We start from the raw sequence: 24,776 nt of genomic DNA, 5'->3' as shown, positions 1-24,776 counted from the left end.
TGGTGAAGCCTCTCACCGCCCCCGAGCCTCTGGCCTGTACCCCAGTTCTGTATGCACAAATAAATAAATCTTTAAAAAAAAAAAAAAAAAAACCAGGTGTGTATTTGCTAGTCAAGATACAGATGTTATGGATCATTTTAAATTCCATCACAGATGATTATAGGGGCTGAGTTTTATGCCCCATCTCACTTATTAACTTACCCTGAGGCCCAAAGATCATTTGTCATATCATTGAGGTCAGTAGAAGCAGATTTCCTAAAGAGATATGCCCTACATGCTGTCAGCAAAAGCTATAGTCACGACGATCCTGATTTTGTTATCACTGCATCCCTATTTGCTGGGAAGCCTCTCAATAAGAACTACATATAATAAAACTACTGAATTATAGTAGCACCTACAGCAATTTTACAGCATAGCCCAGTTATCCAAATAAGGTCAACCCAGAGAAGGGGGAAAGAAGAAATATTCATTAAAAGTGAAAAGCAACATAGTTTCTTCTTGTAAAGTTTTTTAATAGAATTTATTCTTGTCTTGCATTATATGTGCTCATGCCTGTGTACACACACACACTCCAATTAAAATGTGAGCAGAGGGTCTAAATAGGCAGCTCACCAAAGAAGATGCACAAAGGTCAATAGACAGATGAAAAGGTGGTCCACCACTTATTATTAGGGAAATGCAAATCAAAACTACAAAGAGATTTCAACTTATACTGATTAGAAAAGCTATTATCCAAAAATCAAGAAATAATGTGTTGGTGGGGATATGGAGAAAAAAGAACCCTCATGCACATTGATGGGAATGTAAATTGGTGCTGCTGCTTTGGAAAACAGTATGGAGATTCCTTGACATTTTTTTTAATATAAGTAACCAAATGATCTAGTGATCAAGTGATCCCACACCTAGGTACTTACCTTAAGAATATGAAAGCACTACTTTGAAAAGTTATATTTATATAGCAACCTATGTTCATTGCAGTATTATTTACAATACCCAAAATGTGCTCATGGACAGATGAATGAATTAAGATGTAGCTTATATACATAGTGGAATACTGCTCAGCCCTTAAACAATATGAAACCTTTTCATTGGTGACAACATGGATGAATTTTTGAGGGAATTATACTAGTGAAATAAGTCAGAAGCATAAAGACAAATAGCATATGCTTTCAGTTATTTGTATAATCTAAAGAAATACAGCAATGAAACAAAGAAAGTCACAAGCCAACCTTAGATTCTTGATAACAAAATGATGGTTAGCAGAGAAGGGAAGAACTAGCCTCGTATGGTGGGTGTAGTGTGAAACATACAGTTGTTGCAGTGAGAAAGTACATGCCTGAAACCTATATCATATCATAAACTAACTTTGCCTCAATAAGAAGGAAAAATAAAGTACCGGGTCAAGAATTAGATAGGGAAAAATTATGCCACCTAGCACCAAACACCCAGTGTCTCAATTACCCCATTCATAAAATGGGGTGCTATTAATAACATGACCCAAATGGATATGCTGATCTATTTATTAACAGTGCATCCCTGCAGCTAATAGTACCTATCATCTCATGGGGTTAATAAGGGAACTAAGTGGAAAGAAATCCATACCATATAAAACTCTGGCACAGTGGTTGACTTGGGTAGAAGAAAAAAGATAGAATATTTTATCATTTGTAGTCATTCCTACACCTTCCCCATTCCATGTCAAATCCAAAATATAAATTGTTACAGTGTAGGAACTCTTCTTGGGTACCCAAGACAATGCTTTGGAAGGAGGTTTACTGACCTACTTGGTTTGATAACTGAGAAGCATATAAAAGGTATTTGGCCTCTCATCCTACTATACTATTTGAGAGTTGGAGTGTAAGGTATTGCTACACCCAGGAATTCAGCTAGGATAAACTTCAATGGAGAAAAATAGCTTAAATCCTCTAAACAAATGTGCCCAAACTTTTTTTTTTTTAAAGATTTATTTATTTATTCATACAGAACTGGGTTACAGGCCAGAGATGCGGAGGGTGAGAGGATTCACCAGAGACAGAGCGGGAAAAAGAACAGGCAGATCGATGAAGTACACTGCTGAGGGGAGCAGCGGGCGGGTCAGGAGAGGTCTGCCAGGCCATGTGGTCACCTCCGGGGCAGGCGGGAATCGAACTCATGTGGAAGTGGCTTTAGCTTCTTTGTGCTGTGCTTTAACCCGCTGCGCCACCAGGGAGGGCCTGCCCAAACTTTTAAAACCAAGCAGACTATAAATTTTGTCTAACTTATGTACAAAAGGCAAAAGAATTTCAAGTATGAAGAGGAAAAGTGATTAAAAGAAAATATTTTTCAGGGCCCTCCCTGGTGGCGCAGTGGGTTAAAGCACTGCACTGAGAAGCTTAAGCCACTTCCGCATGAGTTCGATTCCCGCCTGCCCCGGAGGAGACCACATGGCGTGGCAGACCTCTCCTGACCCACCCACCCGCTGCTCCCCTCAGCAGTGTACTTCGTCGATCTGCCTGTTCTGCTCCCCACTCTGTCTCTGGTGAATCCTCTCACCCTCCGCGTCTCTGGCCTTTACCCCAGTTCTATATGAATAAATAAATAAATCTTTTAAAAAAAAAGAAAAGAAAATATTTTTCAGAAATTAATCAGTATTTTATATCAGATTTTAACAAATGCCCATAGTATTTTCCACCTAAAATTAAAACATCACATAACTTCAATCTCAACTCTGTGATCACCTTATTAGATCTGTTGTTGTCTCGTCTCTTCATTTCTATAAACCCTTGGCTAGTTGTAGAATGGCCTTTTTTTCCTGCTTTAGTCACTATGGTTACTATCCACCTTAAATACATATGGCTTTCTGGACAGCCCTGGGCAACAATTAAGCAGCTGCAAGAGGGAAACAAAAGCTAGGATGAGTCTACGGTAGAATTAAACCTTGTGTTTCATCCCAGTAATAGCCACACTGGCAGCATGGAAACCTGTTCCAGAAACCTGCCTCTAAAAATAAGGATCATTCAAAAAGGAAAATAAAGAACAAGATTCTTTTATGAGGAGTTCAACATTTTTATGTACCAGGCACTTTTCGTTACTCTTTATAACATGTTCACTCAATTAATTCTAATAATTCTATGGGGTAGGAAACTTCGAATGTTGGTTTTATTTTACATATAAGGAAATTGAGATCTAGAAGGTTAAAAAACTTCCTAAGGTCACAGAACCAAGAAAATATTTTACTATTCTCTTCCACTTTTTCCTCCTAGTCAGTCTTTTTCAGTACTGCTTTGCTTTAGAGTTGAAGTGAGAAATGAGGAAAAGTTAGGGGAGGAAAAAAATCCAGGCATGACTGAAAAGAAAAAGGACCTTTCTCCTCTGGTGACTAGGTGCTCATTGGGTCCAAGAAGTCACCCACTTTCTCAGCATAATATTTCTTCTATTTGTACACTGAATTTAATGTTAACACTTGCATAGTGTCATAATGGTTTCCAGCTAGTTAGAAGTAGTGCTCTGGGACCCTTCCTGGTGGCACCATGGATTAAAGCACAGCACTATGAAGCTCTCCACAGCCACTGAAGCACGAGTTCAATTTCCGACCTGGGAGGTGACCCACATGGCATGGCAGACCTCTCCTGACCCACAGACTGTTCCTCTCAGCAGTGTATTTCAATACATCTGCCTGTTTGGCTCCCCTCTCTGCTCTGGTGAATCCTCTCACCTCCCACACCTCTGGCCTGTACCCCAGTTCTTTTATGCATAAGTAAATAAATCTTAAAAAAAAAAAAAAGTAGTAGTGCTATCCGGAAGACTATCAACCATTTTCCAGCAAGTTGGTTTTCCTTTAAGTCTCTCCTTGTTTTCACCATTTGTTCAAAGAAGTTAAAAGCCAGTGAGGGAGAGGGGTGCGGGATTGGAATACATTAGTCTGAGAGATGTGCAAATGCATCTACTGCATATTAATTAGACTCATTCTAATTGTGAAGGATTTCAGTCAATAATGCAAGGCAGGATTAAACATCTTGAACCAAGTCATTCACTTTTCATTCCTCTGTACTCCGGAATATTTCAGCCCGAGAACAAAGCTGCTGATCCAAAAATGTTAGTTCCACTTAACTGCGCTAGTGCCAGAGACTGTGACCAGCTCTTTGGCACAGTTGTTCACAATTCTGCCTAGATAAACCAAAAGAAATTAGGTTGAAAATCTAATATGAGGTGCTCATCATTCAGTTACATATTTCTTACAAAAGAGGCAAAAACTCTGCTATGTTCTGCAAAATCTCCACATCGATAGCAATTAAACTTCACATCGAGCCCAGAAAAATACAACACTGACCACACATGAATAACTTCCTTCCATAGGCAGTAGGCAGAGCCTTGCATCTTTCTCTGCATTTAATTCTATTAAAGAAAAAATAATGGTTCCCTGCAAGAAACTATTCACAAATAACATGAAAAGATATATGATTAAAGTATTTTATATTTTCAATTTCAGATATCTGTAGTCAGCCTTTTTACCAATGCCGCAGCTGCTCCAAACACAAATCACAACTCATCACTCTGTAAATAGGTTTTAAAATCAAGCTGGTGATTAATTATAGCATTTTCATTAAAAACTTCTCAAATAGCATAATGGTTCTCATGTAATTCAGACTATGATTTTAAGAATTTTTCTTCTAGTATTGAGCAGCTTCTAGTAAGAAGTTTGTTGGCAAATTAGGACATTATTTCTTACTTAGAGAAGATGACAACACAATAGTTCAGTAATCATTTTTATGAGGAAGAAATAAAAAGGATATGACTATTCTAGGAAAAAGTGGAGTGAAATGGTGAGGAAGGAGAGAAAAATCTGAAAACTTCACTGTGACTTTCCAATGAAACAAGAGAAAAAGTTGTTTAATTTCTCCCAATGAACATGCACTATAATAAAAGAAATTCATAGTGGGGCTTACAGCATGTCCTAGAGATTCATAAACAAAGTAAAAGAACATAGAAAAATACAGCATTTAGTGTATGTTTGGAAGCATCAAAAATAAAGAACTCTTAAGTTTCCAACATTTTGTCCAAACATACAGAAATCATTTTAGCAACTTCACTGTACTCAGAAAGTCTCACTCCTAAGAAGTTTGATGGTAAAATTAAAAACCTATATCCAGGCCCTCCCTGGTGGTACAGTGGGTTAAAGCACAGCACTAAGAAACTAAAGCCATTTCAGCATGAGTTCAATTCCAGCCCCAGAGGTAACCCACATGGTGCAGCAGATCTCTCCTGACCCACCCGCTGCTCCCCTCAGCAGTGTACTTCATTGATCTGCCTGTTTTGCTCCCCACTCTGTCTCTGGTGAATCCTCTCACTGCCCTACACCTCTAGTCTTTACCCCAGTTCTGTATGCATAATTAAAATAAATCTTAAAAAAAAATCTATCCATTTTATTATTCGAAAATAGATATAAATTACCTAAACTTCACAGCTCAAAATAATAAAACAATGTTGGAGAGATGTTTTATTTTCTCATTTGTGGTTCATAGTAGCTGTATATCTATACAGCTGTATTATGGTAAGTCAATAAATACATTTTCTAAAATTTTGCTTGTGAACTTAGATACTGCTTTGGAATCTTACAGCCAGTTTCAAAACTGATCAAATTCATAAAAGGTTGCCTTATGATTAGCACCTCAGTTCCCAAAGACAGACGATAAATTTCCACTACATTATCAAACTCACTAAAAACAATCAAACATCTCCCCTAGCCATTTATGACTATTGATTGCACAGCAAACCTAACTTTATACTCCTCCTATTTTAAATAGATGTGATATTTTACAAGGTCTTCACAAGTAAGAGATTGTGAATGTAAAGCAGTCCATTAATTTTATATAAGCTGTTTTATATACTCATGCCCCTCCAATAACATTCAGCTACAAGGTTACCAGGATAAGAATAATTTTTCTCAAGTTCAGTTGGAGAAGCGATAGTACACATACACAACTAGAATTCCAACCATCATGCCATGCCCGTAATTACTCTTTACAAAAATTCTGAAAACTGAAGTTAAAAATACTGACATAAACAGGATAACAAGGCAGTGTGAGATATGAGATTCTTATCAAGGAATTGTTACTGTCAAACCCAACCTGGAATTCCAATCACTTATGAAAACAAAGGAATTCCCATGAGCAAATTAAACAATAGTGGTGGGTCATGCTGTATAGTTAAGAAGGGGAAAAGATTCTCTACCTCTAAACCACAAACAATAATGTAACCAAACATTACCTTGATAAAAAGAAAAAGGAGTTCCACACAATTACCATGGAATCCTTCAAGGGGTAGAGAGGCAAATAAAGTCTTACTCTTGTGTGTGTGGAGAGGCACCAGGACTGTAAATAAAAGATCTAAGTAAAAATTTTCCTAGTCTCTCTATCATAATTGTTCCTCAAAACTCTATTTTAGAGAAGGAAACCTATATCCCCTTCCAATAGTCTTTGACTTTTAATTTTATTAAGTTTTCTGCCAATTTGCAGAAAATTTGTCTGTGTACTGGCTCTAGAAGGCCTTATTATAATATGTGGGTTGTGAAGGTTTAGGGTAGAAAAATATAAGGCTCTGCAGCTGTTTCCAGCTATATTTTTCTACTTGAATCCTACATCATGTTGCAACTTTACCATGCTAAGCCTGGTATATATTTCCAATGAGTAGCCTTTTGTTCTGTTAAGTGAGTATAAGCTAGTAAATGCCTTTTGTCACTTAATTGGGATTGCTCCTTAAAGGGCATGACTGTGGGATCTGGTTTTGCAGAGATAGTCTTTCAGACATGAGAAGAGTAAATTAAAAGGAAATTTCGGTTGATATCAAAGTAAGTTTATTCGGTATAAGCACTTCCTTAATTCCTTTCTCAGCATGCTACAAAAATATAAATAAAAAAAAGCTCTCTACTAGATATATGTTACATATATCTCACAGAGTTTAATTATAAAGCCTCTAAAAGTAAAGATGATAGAAGGAGATCACACAGTCCTGGTATTGTGGAGGTCCACTCTCTCTGATGGCAATGATACGGACACTCAGGCAATTACAACACATCATGAAAGACTAGATTCAGAGGAAAAGAAAATGCAATGAGAGCACTATTTCCACTTTAGTGTCTGGAAGCACACAATTTTAAATTTGTCTTCATAGATGTTATTATAAGTGCTATACTTAAAATTTTCTGCAATCAAGGAAGAGGAATTAGGTTTTATAAAGAGCCACACCCTAGTTTCTCTGCAGCTATTAATCTGACCGGGCAGGTGAGGGCCAAGCACACACTCATGCCTGGGTACACCTCATTTGACTATAAGAACTATGGCATTGCAGGAACAGTGAAAACAACACAGGAATACAAGTTTGATCTGAGCTACAGTCCCCGAAAGCAGTCAGGTCGCTGCATGCTGCCACAGAGAGGGGAGAAAAAAAAAATTTTGCAGCGCAATCCAGCAGTCCAGCAGGCAAGGTCCTGAACAGTTTCAGCGACTTCAATGGGTAGACAAGGGACCCATCCCCAGTCCTGGAAAACTGCAGGTGCTGGTAAACAGACAAAAGGCCCACATCTGGCTCAGAGGGAACAGAGCCTATCTCACCTGGGCCTTTGAGGGTGCCCTGGAGATATTGCACCTGAATCTTCCTTTCCCTTCCTATTCAATTCTCAACCTCTCTTTACCTCCAAATTGTTCTCTTGCCTCTTGTCTTTTTCCCCAGCTTCATTTCAACACCGGTTGATGAAACATTACCTGCCAGACCTCTGACCCCTTCAATACCACAGGGATCTGCAGAATCAGGTCGTCCTAAAACGATTGATTCTCATGCTAAAGGGAGAGAAACACAGAATTTGCCTGCCAATCTTTGTCTTTGACACCGAGAACCCCTAGCGCCAACACAGGGTACTCTCCAGCTTATTTCTGTACCCAATCAACCGTGTGACTGCCGCCAAAGAGGAACTGCGCACACTTTAATTGACCCCAGTGACCGCTCTAGAGTGCTGAAGAGGTTGGGGGCCGGGTAGAGGAAGGGAAACTGAAGCCCATACAAGGGGACGGAGTAGAGGGAGGGTAACTGCAGCCCGTAGAGGGAGACGGAAGAGGAGAAAGGAAATAGGGAAATGGTTGTGGATTTGCGTGTATAGGGAGGGGCTGTTTGCTTTGCTAAGTAAATAAAGAGAAACGCCGCCACTACCACATCCTGGGTCTAATGATGATAGATTCCACGCTGCATCAGGTCCCACGCCGGGAAGCCTAAGCTTGGAAAATAATGAGACTGTATCCCCATTCGTCTGCATTAAAAGCGAGTCAGGCGCACTTTCGATAACAAATATATCGATTCTTTTACCCGGGACTTGGTTTGTCCTGCTTCCCGTGAATAATTACTGCTCCTTTAAAAATTCATAATAATTAGATCTACGTACTCTCGCAAGCACAGCTTTTTAAAGGCACTCGACCAGGAGGACACTTTGGTAGCTCCTGCCGCGATGCCCGCAGCTGGAAAATGGAGCCGGAATTACTTTTCCCCACTTGGTTTTACTCTTGCGAGTAAAGTGCTTCCTATCTCCAAACCTCAGTTTTCTTGTCTGTCAAACAAGTCTTTTACATTGTATTAGAACACGTGCAGCTTTTTACATTATGTGATTCTTGTTGCCGCTAGGAAGGGCAAGTTTAACAAGCCGTGCTAGGCAATAGGGTCAAGAGAAGAGAAAGTAGGGAAAGAAGCAACCGCCTCCCTTCGTGATTAACGCCGGTAATCACATGACACCGCAGCCGCGGAGGGGGCGGGGGAAGGGGTGCAAAAGAGAGGTTCTGACCGCGATACTCATTGGGAACCTAGCGATCGGAGCTCAGAGCTCCCGGATGACTAGGAGAAGGAGGCAGGCCGTACTGTCACGACTGGGATGTAATGAGGTGTCTGCGGAAAGCGCCAACTGGACTTCAAGAGGAACCCTTCCCGCGCTGCAGCAAGGTAGGACCGCTGGGCAGCGGACTACTTAGCGGGGCGGAGTCTATGGCGCTGTCCGTGGTCCTGAAGAATTGCGCTGCGGATCCGGCCTGGCCCAGCCACGGGTTACCGCTCCATTCAATTTCAGTGTCCACAGCCTCCTTTGAAGAAAGGCTGTAGTCCTGATTGCAGTCCCCAGGATACCGAAACTCGGCGTCGGCGACGAAAAATGCCCCCAAGAAGCAACGATTCGGTGTGAAACCTTGGAGTCCAGACTTGAGAGAGCTGCACCTGTGAGGTCATTGGAGGCTAAAGCAGATAATAAAGCGCTCAGCTGTGGTGGGGCAGGTCCTGCTGAAAAATTCCCGGCCCAAACTCTCCGCGGCTTTGGCCAGAGGACTAAGTTTTAGAATCAAAGAAATGAAGCCTACCTGGAAAGAAGTTTCTCGCTCCCAAAAATAGAAGGCTTGAAATGGCTTTTAAAATCAATAGTTGAGAAGGGAAGTGGTCTGAGATTTCGAGTGGGATATGTCAGGAAGATATCCCCTCCCACAAGTGAGGCAAGGTGCCCAAACTCCCATTATGCCCTTGGGTGCTTCTGATTCGTATCCTTTCCTTTAGGGTACAGGTACAATGGGTAAGGCCCAGCGGGAGTAAGGTTCAGTGGGGATACACTGAGCCCCCAGGAACCAGTTTCTAAGGAAACACTCGGTTTTTCTAAGCAGATATTTGTCTGATTGTAGGAGAAAGAAACAGTTCAAGAAAAGCCTCTCGGTTTTCATTTTCATGCAAATGAGACGATGCGCTCTGGCTGCGGCCTTTGTAACCCTCTCCCCACCGTATTTGGCTTGAACAAGTAAAAATACCCTCGTTAATTTAAAATAAGTATAGTGGAAGAATGACAGGCACGTGCTGTGCTCTACTGACCTCCTCAAACCCCAGTGGGTGTAGCACCCCGACTCCCCAGCCCTAGGAGTCATTTAGCTCTCCAAACGCCCCCGGACTAGACAGTGAAGGAAAAATGCAATAGTAGAGGGTATCCGAGCAAGGGAATTCTCTCCGCCCCGTCCTCACTCGCCCTTCTACTAGGCCCCAACTTCGTAGCAAACAAAATATACTTGGGAAAGCTGTTTACAGAGCAGGTAATTAGGTTTTCAGCCCGAAGTAGAAACTCGGCACGCTCATCAGAAGTTTAAACAACAGCCAAGCAACCCATGAGGGCAAATAGCAAACTTGGAAAATGTGAGAATTTGCTCCTGGATGCACGGAGGGACATGAAAAAGCCGCCAATATATATCATCTCAATAAAAATCCGCTCCTGGAAAGCTTGCATAGTAATTGAGATGGACGCTCTTTTCTGATCTGTGTTGGCATTTCCTCATCTCAAGCTGACAGAGCCAACTCAGGAAATTGCTGGTAATATTCATCTGGGGAGCACTTTCATTAAACGTAATTCATTCGACTTTCACAATAAATTGAGTGACATCCTTACAGCGGAACCTTTTTATCCTTGATTAAGTGCTTGCCAAGCTTTGGTTTCCCACTTTATTGTCACATTCCTTCAAGCGGAGTCGTCAACATGCCAATCGGTAGCAGAAAAATGCGCACTCCGTGTTTACTAAGCTCTGGGAGGGGTTAGTGCTGACATGGAGGAAAAAAAGCTGGTTGGGAGCTTCAGTAGTAGATAAATCAAGTTCACAACTTCTGTAAACAATCGGCTGGACCAGACTAATGGTGGTTAGGAGATTCAGGGAAAGGCAAAAAAGCAGAAACGCTGCCTACCCGGTTGCTCCATCAAGTCTCTGACTTGAGGGTGCCTGGCCTGGTGGTGCGAGTCTCCCTCTATTAATTAAATGCCAAAGACTCTTAGAATGAGATCTGAAACCCAAAAACACCCCCCCCACACACACACACACACCTGGAGGGAGCTTTCCTGAATGGAATCAAAACCAGGCATTTACTTTTTAAATCAAACCAAAAAGCATGCACACTTCCTAACTTGCCACTTGAGAGCAGACAAACTTTTAGAAATTACATTGACTTTCATTGTGAAAGAAGAGTGTTAATGTTCAATCCCTGGATTCCCTTTAGAGCCCTGGTATTAACACCCTGCCAAAAAAATTCAGGAGAGCTCTTCAGATACCAGAATTCCAAGAAACTAACAAACAACTCCTTATTTCAGTACTGGACTAAACTGGAAAGGAATCCCTTTGCCAAGTGTGGCCCCTTCTTCCCCACCCTCTATAAAATCAAAGAAGCCTAAGACAGTAAATTACTTATTTGAAAGAGCAATATCCAAATGCTTTCATCACTCAAATGCCCTTTTGAAAATATTGTTGACTGTGGTTATTACTTGGACAATGCTGTCAATTTCTGTATCCTGCAGAAAAATCTTTCCTCAGACAGAAAAGTAGGACATTGGGCACCAAGATAAAAAAAAAATCAACCCATTTGTCTGCCACTTGATATACTTTTCAACCAGACAACACTTTCATTAAGGAGGAAATAGCCGTCAACAATTCAAAGCCAACTAGAAATCAACTTTGCACAAAGAAGAGCCACAAACTTAATGGTTTTCAGGGGAAATATCACTGAGAGGGCTGGAGTGATTCTTTCCTAATACTCAAGACAGATTCCAAAAGACTATTACTGGAAGGCCTCAGACCACAGCCCACTATCCTCCTGAAAGTGGATCAGAAGGATCATCCAACCCAGGTGCTTCCCACACACTCAGCTTCACAGAACCCCCCATAATAAACTTGGGACTGATGAGTTCTTGTGCTGCTGGTACATAGGTCCCTCCAACAATTTAGGCTTCCTCCTGCATCAAGAAGGCTGATCTGTGGTAGAAGACTCATCAGGAAATGCAGTGAGACTGGGGGCCTTACAGTACTGCCTCTAAGAACTGCCTTAACGTAGAATACATAGGAACCATTGGTAGATAGTTAATGTGCTATTCTTTTCAGGAACAAACTCAAAATGATGAAAATTTCCAGTGTGCAGCTGGCTTAATTTTCAGAGGATGGGAGGTACATATACCTAATCCAAAGGTTAGACAGTGGTGATCTCTCTCCTTGATGCCTTTCAGTCATCTTCCATGTTTCTTAATAGCCACTTCATAATGAATGGAATTCACCCAGGTGGCCTAGCTTCTACCAGTGCAGAGGATATATATCTCTCTTAATATCTAAAATAATAGGATATCCTAAATTTAAGGAAATGCATGACTCAAATGATTTGTAAGCACAATGTTTAGAAAGAATTTTCAATTCCCACCCTATTGGCGAGCAAGCAACTAGACTGTCAGCAATTTTAATACCTAGCAGAACTGTTGTTATTTTATTAACTTAAACCAAAACATAAGGAGCCTCTTCTCATTAGGATAGTACTGTGAATGTGTGATTGTCCACAGTAACATCATGCAACCCCTTGTCAGAGTCTCTGAATTCAATTCATAAGTAACTTTTTGATTGATAGGCCCAAAGAATGCTCATTAGACTCAATTCTTGCCTCTGAACTTGCCTCTGGGTAAGCCTCCAAACAGGAAACCTCTGCTTTCTGCTGGGATATGCTCTCCCTCTATGCTCTGGCCTATCAGTCAGCTTGATCCATGCAAAATAACTCACTCTAGAGCCACCTTTCTTTTAACCCAGAAATCAAATTTCTCTCATCTATCCATGTGTTTCAACTCAATTAAAGTATTATAGTACTGTTACTCTATTATACCATACTGAAAATAACCTGGAATTTGTCCAAAGCTGAAAAGAGAATAAAGATTTGATCTCAAACAAGTATTGTTAAGTCATAGGCCATTATTTCTCAGTTGAATTCAGACATAAATTTGCAGTAAACACACTCAATTATGAAAAGATTCTGCTGCCTTTATTTAATAAAAAAATATGGTTTCCCACCTTTCTGCATTTATGACTGGAGTTAGCCCTGTGGTGATTTTTTTCTAGCTGATATGTTTCAGAATGTAGCTTTACAGACACCTTTCTAATTAGCTCCCCATGGCAGTACTACAATAAGCTCATAGTTTGATATAAGGCAGACCCACCCTTCAATAAACACAAAAATACTCAAAATGCTCAACCTAATACAAGTATGCAAAGAATCAACAGTGGGCCTAGAAACACACTTTAAGGACATTAACCCAGTGTGAAACCACAGTAAGAAATTGATTTAAGTATGAACCATTGATGTGCTGGATAGAGAGTCATTTGTCAATGTTTTGAAATCTTCTAAAATTTGGAAGTACTTAAGGTGTTTCTCTATAAGTAGAAGCCTAAATATTTGTATGTAGAAGATATCTATACAAATTTTGTTCCCTAGATAAACTATGGCAATTACTCTTAAGGAAACATAACTGGAATTCCAGGGGCTTAAAGGGAAAGGTGCACTGTGATATCAATTAAAAAGCAATGCTTCAATAGAGTGGCCATACACTTGTGATATGAACTCATAAAGACAAAAATAACTCATTAAATCCCTCCCAACTTATGTCCATTTAAAAGGGACATAATACAAATACAAAAGGGACAAAATAATTATTTTGTCATTCCTGCCTTCTTGAAGTATAACTTGACGCATCTCCTGACAACCTGCAGGTATCTATTGAAGTTTCTTTCAGAGTTCTGGAATGCTCTGGGTGCAGCTATAAATAAATAACAATTTTAGTTAATGTGTCTAGTGTTCAATAAAATAGATGGAGAAAGAATTTTTGACCACTTCTGTCTCATTGTCCTACAATTTTAATCAAGGATCTCTGCTTGTTTACTTTCCTCAAGCCATCCTATACTGACCAATTCATCCTTTACATTCATTTCTATGGTAAAAGTTAGCTTTCTGCTTCTCCAGGAAAACAGCTACGATTCTGCTAGCATGTAACTATTGGATTACAATCCCTGGAAATACTGCCTTGGGTCACAGTCACCAACCAGCCTTTTGTTTTTCTGCTGCGTGTGGTTTCTAATAATCCCCGACACACAAAACAACTTTAGAGAAGAGAGGAACGAATGGACTTCTAAATCGCCTTCTCTATTTTATTGTTCACATTTCGTATTGTTTTGAGTGAAATTGGAAAAATTGTCTCCTCTCCCTGTATTACCAAAAGGCATTCAGGTAATGAAGTCTGTAACTAAACGGTAATTGAATCAGCATAATTTGCACACTGAATGGTTTTCAAATGCTCCCAGTTTACAATTAAAGGAGAATTAATGCGCTTGTTGTTGAGAACGCTGCGCATTAGAATAAATCCAGCACTGTTGTTGTAATGAGTGGAAAACGGTTTAACTGCCAACAAACACATTTAAAATTTAACACAACGTATTGATTTCACTTCTGCATTTGATAGATTATTTTCCAGACTATTGAAATACTTGCTTCAAGCAATAAACTGCACCACAACCGCGAGCCTTTGCTGTGTGCGCGCACAGTCCAAGGACGTTAGAACAGATCTGAGGTTTAGGTCATGCGTTAAAGGTAAGCAAAGAAGAGAGGCAGGCAGATTTCCGTGGTCAAGGGAATTGTTAAAATTTCTCCTACGCAGCTTTCGCTTTTCAGTCCATTCCCCGCTTCTTTCAATTTCTTTATCCCGCTGGCCAAACTTTCTGCCCTCGGTTTCTGGCCTCTCAATGTCAGTGGGTTTACTCAACACAGGTGGGGGCAAGAATTACTGAAATGTGGAATGAAAAGGACACGTTTTGCATTCCGTCAGCGTCCCAACCCGGGAAGGCACAGATAAGGCGACAGTTAAAAAGGCTATTCTTTTGGATTGGCTGCCCCGGCTTTTACCTGTTTACCCCAAGGTGCCCTATGGGTGAAGACAATGGCGCGCAGCGCCCTCTGGCGTCCACGGCTGGCTACCGCGGTCAGGCGGTAAAAGTACAATGACAGGCAATACTAAGGGTTCTTGAAGCTGAAACGTTTAAATACACACACCCTCACATATATTCACAGACGCATGCATACACACGGGATAATATACACAGGGTTCACACAACTAGTAGGCCTGCAGTCACAAGCATCAGCGCAACGGTTGGGAAACGCTTTCAACTGCAGGGCTAGCAACACTTCTGCTCCCAGGCTTATGGGCTTAGAAGCCCTCGGGAATGAGGAATGGCACCGCCCGCTACCCCCGCCCCCAATCTGGTTCATCCAGCTTTAACGTCGCCCCAGTGCTCCCCGCCTCTAAGAAAACACAATGAGCCTCAGTGTGCTCCCCCTGCACAGAAATGGGCTGCTGGGATCGGTGAACTGAGTGCAACTTCGCCAGCAGGTTGTATGTCCCTATCTCTCCCTGAAGCCAGACCAGAGAAACTGAACTCTCAGACTCGGTTCCGCGCGGTGTCCTCAACTCCCAGACCACCCGCCACCACAATAAAGCGGTTCTGCCGCCCTCTCCTTGGCGAGTTCCAGAGGTATGCAAAGTCCTAACGCCCGGAAAACTTGTCTCCGGGAGTTCTCGGACTGATGCTTTGCTAAGTATTCTTTCCCTGACGACAAGGTCTGCCATGCCCTAATGAAAGACTCGACACTGGAGCTTAGGTTGGGTTATTTGGTTGAAAGAAAGAGATTTGGAGAGAGAGGTGGAGCCTTTACACGTTTGCAGGAGCATCTCTGACCTGACTCTCTCTGACCGCTTGCTGTGCTCCTGTGTAATAGTTAAACTTGTCCTGTCTGAACCCTACAAGCCGAACAAAGTTCTGCACTTCTTTTTGTGCCACATCTCTAACCTGGGGGTGAGATAAATGGATTCCTTTCCAAAGTCACACACCTGGACAGATTCCTGCACCACTCTTCACCTCTGTCTCCTCCCATTTAAACTCTGTGAATGAACTTAACAGAGTTCCTTCCACCTCTACCATGCCTTCTCATTGCCCTCTCCCCTATAAAACCTATCTCCTCGATTTCTGTGTGTCCAGATAGACGCTGATGTTCAGAATCATGAGCAGGAGAAGGGCAACTGGAAAGAGAAACAAGGATGGAAAGCCCGTAAAATCCCGTAGGGATCCTCAGAGGAGCTTGCCAAAGTTATTCCAACACAGTCGCTAGGAAGGCTGCTTTTGCTGAGCCCGCGGTTTCACCCTCCCGCGCCTCCCCAGGTTACCTGGTCTCTTGGCCAAGGTGGGATGGCGGGGGGCGCCAGATCCGCAGCGACTTACCAAGTACACGGTGGGCTGCAGGAGGAGAAGGACGTACCAGCCCGCAGCCTGCATCCTCCCGCGTCTCAAACTTCCTCAGCGGTGCCTTCTCTGAGTCTTTGTTCCTTCAAAAACATAGATCCACCTGACATCCACTTTACAGAGCAAGAAGCGCTCTCAGCAGCCTAGATACAAATGAAATTAGACATCCCATGACCAGGCGGGCAAGGTTAGGCTTGGCGACCATGCGGGGAAAGGGGGTCTTGGTGGGGAGAGGTGTTCAAAAAAAAAAAAAAAAAAACCCGCGGTGGGGATAGGAAAAATTGAAAAGCGAGTAAACTCAGCGCCTGAAACCAGCGAGCGCGTGGTCCGCAGGCAGGCGGGAGGGACAGAGGGTGGGAGGATGAGGGGCGTCTTGTGCCCAGCGCTTCTCCGGCGCGAGTTCCCGGGCAGTAGAGACTGGAGGTGGCAGGGCAACCGAGCAGCGTGCAGGTTGGTTCGGAGCCCAAGCGTCCCTGGCAGCGAGACCTGCCCTAGTGTTTGATGGCCGGGCGGCTCGAACTAAAGGCGGTTGCTGGTTCTTCGCCAGCCCTGGCAATGCTCACAGACGTACACACCAGCAGAGAGAGATGGAGAGGGAAAGAGAGAGAGCCAGGAAGAGTCTGAGCAAGGGGGGCGCGGGAAGAGGAAGGGTAGGTAAACTGACCAGGATTAGGTGCAGGGTATCTCCACAGGTAGAGGGGGTGGGGGAGGCATGCAATTTGCATACAGGAACGCCGGGCTCAGTTTACCAGTTCGAAACCTCCCCACCCCCAACCCCCCCGCACAAACTGAGAAACGCATACACACACACACATCTCTGACATTACTTTTTTTCCAGTCAAGGGGCACAGCCAGTCGCTAACTTCTAGAGCGAATGCCTGCCCGGGTTTGTGAGGGTCACCTGCCAGGCGCACTCTGTCCCCCAAACAGTGGCCCTCCCCGCCTCCCCTTGCTGATGCCCTACCACACCACTCCAAGATATCCCCTCCCGGACTGTGGAAGCCAAGGGTACATACCGCACAAGATCAGGGGCGAATCCGGAGAGCAGGGACCGCTCTGGGCAGGCTCCATGGAGGAGCTACTGGGGCCTGGTGTCTCCGGCGCCCCGGACATGCCCTCCCTGGCGCTTGGTCTCCATGCTCCGGCGCGGACCGGTCCCGTTGCTTCGTCCAGCCTCGGCAGAGTCGGCGCCCAAGTGTCCGGGTCGCCTTCAGTATTGGCTCCGCGGGATCCTGGGCTTGGTACAGTTAGATTTGCGGTGCAGGAAACTTAAGAGGCTAAGGAAGGAGGGGGGAAGTATAGGAGGGAAAAAAGGAAGCGAGAAAGGGAGGGAGGAGAGGCGAGGCGAGGCGAGGCGAATGCGCCGGGCTGCTGTTCAGCCGGACAGACTGGAACTGCCAGCGCCGGCACTGGGACAGGCAGTCCAGGATTACCAGCACCCCCGGGCTGCCGTGGATGGTAGAAATGACTTAAGGACAGGAGACTGGGCAAGTCCGGAGACTTGAACTTGAGAGATAAGACACTGGTCTTTCGGAAGGGTGGGGGGGGGACCTAAGGGGTAGCGGAGGCACTCAGAGTTTCTGAGGGAGGGGTGGGGTGGCGAGAACGCGGAGGCTTCTGGTGCACGCAGCAGCTGCACCTCTACGCGCCACCCTGGGAAACCGGGAAGTCGCTCCGGAGAGGCGTCTCGGGCGCTGTCTTTCCACCTGCCCGACCACTAGGGGACGCTTTGGAGCGCGCTGGGGTTCCCCACGCCGAGGCAGTGGTGGTGTCTCAGGTTAGCAGCTGAATGCGCCTATCTTCCCCACACAGGCAATTACGTTAGCACGTGGCTGACGGTTCCTCCGAGACTAATTGTTACCCCGAATAAACAAATTCTGCTCTCCGGCTGTCGGCTGGCTGTGCCCGCAGTGGGCAGTGGCTCCTGCAGTGTCTGGCGGCCTCTGCGCCCCCTCCCCAGGGGGCACGAAGAGGCCAGCGACCGCTCAAGAAGTGGCGGGGAGCTTACTGGGGAGGCGCGCTGGGCTAGGATGGGCGCGGAAGGGTGCAGGGCTCCCCCGCCCGCCTCGAGCGCCGACGCGGGGCGCAGCCGACCTGTAGCTGCCCGGCCGGAGACATGGGCGCTGTGGACCGCCAGCCATTCAGCGCGTGGCCACCGAGGGGACTGGGCGACCTTGCGCGCTCGCTCCTTGCAGCGGGCTGGGCGGGGAGAGTGAAAGATGCCGGAGGAGGAGGGAGGGTGGTGGAGGTGAGACGCGGGGTGATGGAGGAGGATCGGGTGCTTCAAGTCTTTGTCATCTCCCTAGCTCCCGACACCGCAGTTCAACCAGCGTCCCCCAGCTCTCACCTCTCTACTCTGACTTTCGCTGTCTCTGTCTTCCTCAATCGCTCCCGCTCTGACTTCATCTCTCAGAGACTTTACCTCCCTCCTTAGTTCTGTGCTCAGTGTCTGTCTTTGTCATATTTCTCTCCCTCTTTCAGGATTTCTCACTCTCTCCATCTCTGTACCTCTACCTCACTCGCGTGGTTTCCCTCCCAAACCTCCTTCCCTCTCTCCTCCATCCTCTTCGGAGCACAGCAATTGAGGTGAAGTCACCTTTAGCAGCTGAGATTCCCGAACCGGCCCTTCTGGTACTGATGTGATTGCCAGCACCTCTTCGGGGCACCTAGTCACGTCCAGTTCCAGAGCTGGGAGGGCATTTTCCTGTGCCCTACTCTGCCCATTATCTCTTCATGCCTGCCTTTTTCCATAGTCTGGCTCTGAATGATGCCATCTGAACGATGGAAAATTCGAAATGAATCTGTAAGAGGTGGGATGAAATTTGCTTGAGGAACTAGAGTCGGTGGCATCAAAATAGGATGGCGATTTTTAATGAATATCCCGGGTCTTTTCTTGGAACATGGCTACCAGATACCTCAGACTATGTCTCTGTTCTAGTGGGTGGGTGCCCAGACACAATGAACACTACACAAGAGGTCCCCTGGGAAAGGCTGGCCTCTCCCTCCTCCAACAGAGCAGTGACCATCAACAGAACCACACTTTCCTAGAGCAGAGGCAGGAAGAGCCCCACTGAGACCTTCACCTGAAATGTAAAAGCCTCACATTTAGATCCCTCTGTAAGACAAACCTGCCAGCACTTTGAGGCCTACACACTCTGGCTTGTGGGTAAAAATAGCTCTTTAAAAAGAGCAAGCTCTTCTCATCTCAATAGTTGTACTCTGCCTGCTCTGACCTCTTGCAATTCATAGGGACATATGCAGAGTAAGGCAGTGAAGCACATTTTCTAATTGGAACTCCAAAAATGCACCTTAAAAAAATACACATTTTGTTGTTGTTGTTGCGATGTTATCTTGACCATCTTCACGTACCAGACTTTTCAGTCTCTTAGAAAAGTCTAAAGAAGAAAAATTAATACTTTAGGGCACCCCCATCTGAAGTTGAAGGGTCAAAGTAGGGCAATTGAAGTTTTGTCTGATTCTCCTCTCTAGGACTTAGGACACAAGATAAAGTGACCCTCACTGGCACAAGTCCTCTCAGACCCTCCCAGGAGTGAATGTGGCTTGCCTCTATCCAAATGCCCATGTCAGGGCTGTCAGCGCTGAACTTGCATGCGACCTTGGAAAAAAAGAAGAGAGAATCAGGCCAGCTTTGGGATATACTAAGTTCTTTTCAAAACCTTACTTCAAAAATATTCTGCTTCTGGTGCCATTTAGCCTTAAAAAATTACTGCTTGTGAACTGGAAAGACGATCAAGGACCTAATCTTTGTCTGAATGGGACTGATTATTTCAGAAAGGCACCACAGGCACCTACTGATGGGAACTGGACTGACATTTTGTTCTATGACACAGGGTGCCAAAGTGCTTTTTATGGTAATGACTTGAGACCTTCTGCCCAGACACTTGACTCTTACCAGAGCCTAGGAGACACCTGGCTTGGGATATAAAACAGCAGTGAACTGTCAATTTGTGTATCTTTGCAGGAGTCTTCATTCCTATAGTACTCAATCAAAAAAGACACTAAGCCAAGTAAAAGTAAACTAAGCCAACTGGAAAAAAAAGTAATCACTGTTTCTGCCAAAGCTCTCCCATTTTAATCACATAATATTGGGGGAGGAGAGGAACCATTCATCCTCCCCCTTTCCTATCAATAGCATTAGAAAGAACTAAATACAATAAAGCCATGATTCTCATGCATTCTTCTGTTTAAAGTATTATCCTGATATACAATAAACTCCAAGACACAGCCACAATCAGTTTTACAGAGATAGAACAAAAGTGTGATTATCTGTAAGGAGTGCAGTATTCATGCCAATATTTTCAGACTTATTCATGGCAAGAATCCTTTCAGAAAACATTCTTTCTAAATTTGGTCTGTGCTACAATATAAAACACACATAAACTTAGCATAAATTATTACTACAGTAAAATAGTACTCTTTTCTCCATATCTACTTAATCCAATCTGAAGTGATATATATATATGCGTGTGTATAATATAAATGTATGTATATATATGTTGTATATATACATATATAAAAAGAACTAAAATTAGTTATCCTTAAAAGGACACAGTGATAATAAATTTTCCTGACCATTAAAACCAGAACAAACTAGAATGAAAATTCATGGATATCTACTAATAATTCTGTTAACTGTAATCAGCTGTTTGGGTTGATTGGGTTTGGTTCATTTGTTTGATTCTCTTATTCTGAGGGGAAATGGGAGGGCAGGAGTCCAAAGTTTGAATTATCTTGAGGCTAGAGAGAAGGAAGAAGAAAGAAAGAGATTAACTTCCAGTTTTACAAAACTCAGCCCTAAAAGAAAACCTGTCTTAAAACAGGAGCATCATCATCTTCAAGTAAAAACAGAAAACTGTGGTTATGAAATCAGTAACTGTGCTCTTGTGTAACCTTCAGGCCAACTTATATCACTTCGTACATGCAGTGGATCTATTTCTTCCCTAAACCTATTGTGCTGAAAAAAACTTTAAAAATAGGTATTATTCATCTGTCTTGACCTCAGCAAAATCTGGTATTTGCATTTGGATGACCTTGGCAAATACCTGAAGACTCCCTGTCTCTCAGAACCCACTCATACAGGATGAGGGTAGAGAATCTTAAGTGCCTTCCAGTCCTAAAATCCCTTATTCTATGATTACATATGAAGTCATCTCTGATTTTAAAAAAGTCACTACTTCACAAATAACAATACTGCACTATCATTTCAAAGATACTAGCAGTGTAAAAGAAGGAATTTTTGTTCAGTGCATTTCGAAGATATTACTTAAGTGTGTTAATAGGTATAAGCCAAGGCCTGTTTATGCCTGTCTCCTCTGCTCTGTCTTCACAACACTTCTCCTAGGTCAAGGGTGAACTCTGTTGTATTAATCATATATATAAATTATCCTGCAAATATTTTTGATGTCCTTAAGAGACTCTATGCTCAGAGTGGCATCCTTATTATATATTATCAATATTTGTTAAAACACCCCAAACAGGGGCCCTCCCTGGTGGCGCAGCAGCTTAAAGCACAGCATTAAGAAGCTAAGGCCACTTCAGCATGAGTTCAATCCCCAACCCAGAGGTGACCCACATGGCAGACCTCTCCTGACCCGCCTGCTGCCCCCCTCAGCAGTGTTCTTTGTCAGTTCTGCCTGTTCTGCTCCCCACTCTCTCTGGTGAATCCTCTCACCACCCACACCTCTGGCCTGTGCCCAGTTCTGTATGCATAAATAAATAAATCTTAAAAAACAAAAGCAAACAAACAAAAAAACACCCAAACAGTTTCCACCACTGTCACAGAATCTGAAATGTCATTCAGGAAAACCAAGAAACCCCTGGCCCTTCCATAGCCCAGGCTATTCTGCTAGTGGATGCAAGAAAGTATCATTTGCAAAGTGATTTGGTATTTGATTGTAGTAGAACTTGGTTAATAACTATGAGACATGTGTGCTAAATTACCTTTACAAGAATGCTTTAATAACAAGTTCATTGGGCTAGAGAGAAAAAAATAGCCGTGGAGCTCCAGGAAAAAAAATAAATAAATAAAGGAAATCAAAAAGCTTTATGTAGAAGGCATTTTCTTTTTTTTAAGAGATAATTTATATGTTCAGTCTTTGTATCCATATTTCATTTATTCTGCTACGTGAGGACAGTGAGTTCTCAAAGGTAGGCTAGTTTTAATTATATTCACAAAATTTAAAAAGAGAATGAACACAATAAAAGAAATGGAAGAAATAAGCGTTTAAAAAGGCAGTTGAATGTAAAAGATGGGAAGATCGGGGTCATCGCTCAAAAATCATAATTAAATTTTTTAAAATATTGTGACTAAGCAAACCTTTACATTATGATCTAATTACAGAAATTCTTCATAGCATTCCCTCCAGGGATTATTAATTGACAATTCCCTAAAACAGAATCATTAAAGACAAAAAGCTTAAAAACCAATGTTCTGCTACTAAAGCAAAATACATATCTGCTTTCAGCCAGAAAGAACAGTGGACTTTAAACCACATAAGAATGGAAGAAATGACGAGGACAAAGACTGCAAGTTATGTGGTTACCTGAAAACTGAAAATGAGACTGCAATGCATGCTTGAACTCTATAATTTAATGCACTTGTATATTTTGAAATACACATGTTTTTCTGTTTTTATCCTGATTTGGTAATAGAAGGCAGAATTTTAAAACAAGATGATTTATACAGGCAGGGGACAAATGACTATTTCAACCCAAATATATTAAGAATGTCTTAGATCATATATTTTTTAAACCAGAACTATTACAGGGAAGCAACAACTTTTTCAATTTCCCTTTCCAACTTCAAATTAATGAAAACAGGTATACCAGAATTCACCATAATTAACTTAAAAGGCTATGCTATAAAAAACTCACTACTACATTTTTACATTCCTTTTTGCTCTACTAATAAAATACTTTTGAGAAAAGACAAAGTGAAATGATCTAACATCAAACGTTGTATTAAACAGATAGTAATTTCTTAAAGCTCCACAGCTTTTAATAAGATAATAATGGTTACTTAGTGCTACTCATGTGCCAGAAACCACTCTTCGGTTTTACTTACATTATTCAGCTCTATCCCTAGCTATTCAGAGCATCAATCTGCAATTTTATTTTGAAAGGAAATCACTCAGGTTAGCTAAAATCTTCTTCACACTCATTCTCCTTTGAGGCTGACAAAATATATTTGAAGGTCGTCGGACCATTTCTTCCCACATCCTCTTTCTTGCAATTCTCTCCTCTTTTTTAGTCTCAGTACCATCACTCCCCAAGTTTCCAAACTAACCTAACCTCAATGTTTATCTTCACACATTAAACAATGGTGCTCAGCACCCCACCAGGAACTCTTTCTCTCTTCTCTCTAGGCAATCCCGTCTATTTCCATTTATAATTTACAGCCATTAACTATCAAGTTCATAAGTCCAGCTCTCATATTTTTCTTGACCCAATTCTTCTATTGTGTATATATCTAGAGATCCTAGAGATTCCTAGAATTAATATACTGAAAACTGAACACACTATATCATTTACAAAGCATACATCCTGTTAGCTGGTATGATTTAGTCTGTAGCTTTTTGTCTTTAATGATTCTGGTTTAGGTAAGTTCTATTACTTGTTCTAGGATTAAGTGACACCAGTGGCAGAAATAACTATCTCCCCATATAGGCAAACTTATGACTTCCCTCCTATCCCTTCCCATCCTCCCTCTTTTCCTTTCTTCCTTCTTCACTTCCTTACTGCCTTCTTTCTTCCCTCATTTCCAAGGTAATACTTCCTTAGAATTCCTTTCTACCCTAATCAGAGACTTCAGGGATAGCATACTTCTACTTGTTCTTCTAGCCCCCAGAAGACTGCTGGCCACATTAAAGCTGTATCCTTCAGCCAAAACTTTGGGGTATATTTTTTTGTAGCATTATCCTATCCAAAACTGGACTAATGAGTGATACAACTACCATTCTGGAAAACCTAAGTGTCAAATTCCCTAATGCCATTTTTCTCCTACATATCGAAAATAAGATCACTATCATCTCTAAATTTTCATCTAAATTCTCCTCTCTCTCTTCTCTTCTCAGTTTCTGTGATTTCTACTGATTCAGGTCCATGCCATCAGTCATCTGGTCTATGGCAATGGCCTTCTCCTTCATCCACTTCTACCTTCACATATATGTTTCCCTCATTGCTGCCTGATGATAAAGCTATAACGAAATATATTATACGGCATTGTTCAGATCTCTTCACAACTTTCCATTGCTTCCAAAATGAGTTCAAAATCTCTAATTTAGCATAGGAGAGAGCTTTTGAGCAGGTCTCTATAAACTCCTCCATCTCTTTCTCCTGTGTCTGGCACCTGCTTAACTGTATATTCATATTCATCAATCATAGATTCTTAGGGCTTCTCACACATTACTATCTCAATTCAAACTCTAGGTGAAATGACTGTCCTATAAAACTCTACTAAAAGATCACCTCGCATCCTCTCTTTTTTCTCAGCAATCTGTGTACTGAAACATTTAATCATTTATAGCATCTGTCTAGACATTTGTCCTCTCTACTGCATTCTGTTACTTTATTTTGTTTTGTTCCAGACTTAACCTCAATCTGGATTGAGCTGAAGGTTCAGCCACACTCAGAAAGTCC

The 24,776-nt window shown here is 42.6% G+C and overlaps 1 protein-coding gene across 2 annotated transcripts in view; it reads right to left on the bottom strand.

The window, feature by feature from the left end:
• NXPH1 (neurexophilin 1) overlaps positions 1-17,611 on the bottom strand; it is a 277,148-nt gene extending 259,537 nt beyond the window's left edge. The window contains exons 1-2 of one of the 2 annotated variants that reach the window (XM_004676721.2): positions 17,135-17,611; positions 16,098-16,261 (exon numbers count right to left, since the gene is read on the bottom strand). In XM_004676721.2, the coding sequence (XP_004676778.1) occupies positions 16,098-16,151 (54 nt within the window). In that variant the 5' untranslated portion in view covers positions 16,152-16,261; positions 17,135-17,611. Of the gene's footprint in view, positions 1-16,097; positions 16,348-17,134 lie in introns of those variants that run through there. The other variant, XM_012721069.1, reaches the window with a different exon arrangement.
• Between the last annotated feature and the right edge of the window lie 7,165 nt (positions 17,612-24,776).

The sequence above is a fragment of the Condylura cristata genome, unplaced genomic scaffold (genome assembly GCF_000260355.1).
Source record: "Condylura cristata isolate star-nosed mole 26May11 unplaced genomic scaffold, ConCri1.0 scaffold00005, whole genome shotgun sequence".
In the NCBI taxonomy this organism is placed as follows: Eukaryota; Metazoa; Chordata; class Mammalia; order Eulipotyphla; family Talpidae; genus Condylura; species Condylura cristata.
This window is presented reverse-complemented; position numbering and strand designations above follow the sequence as displayed.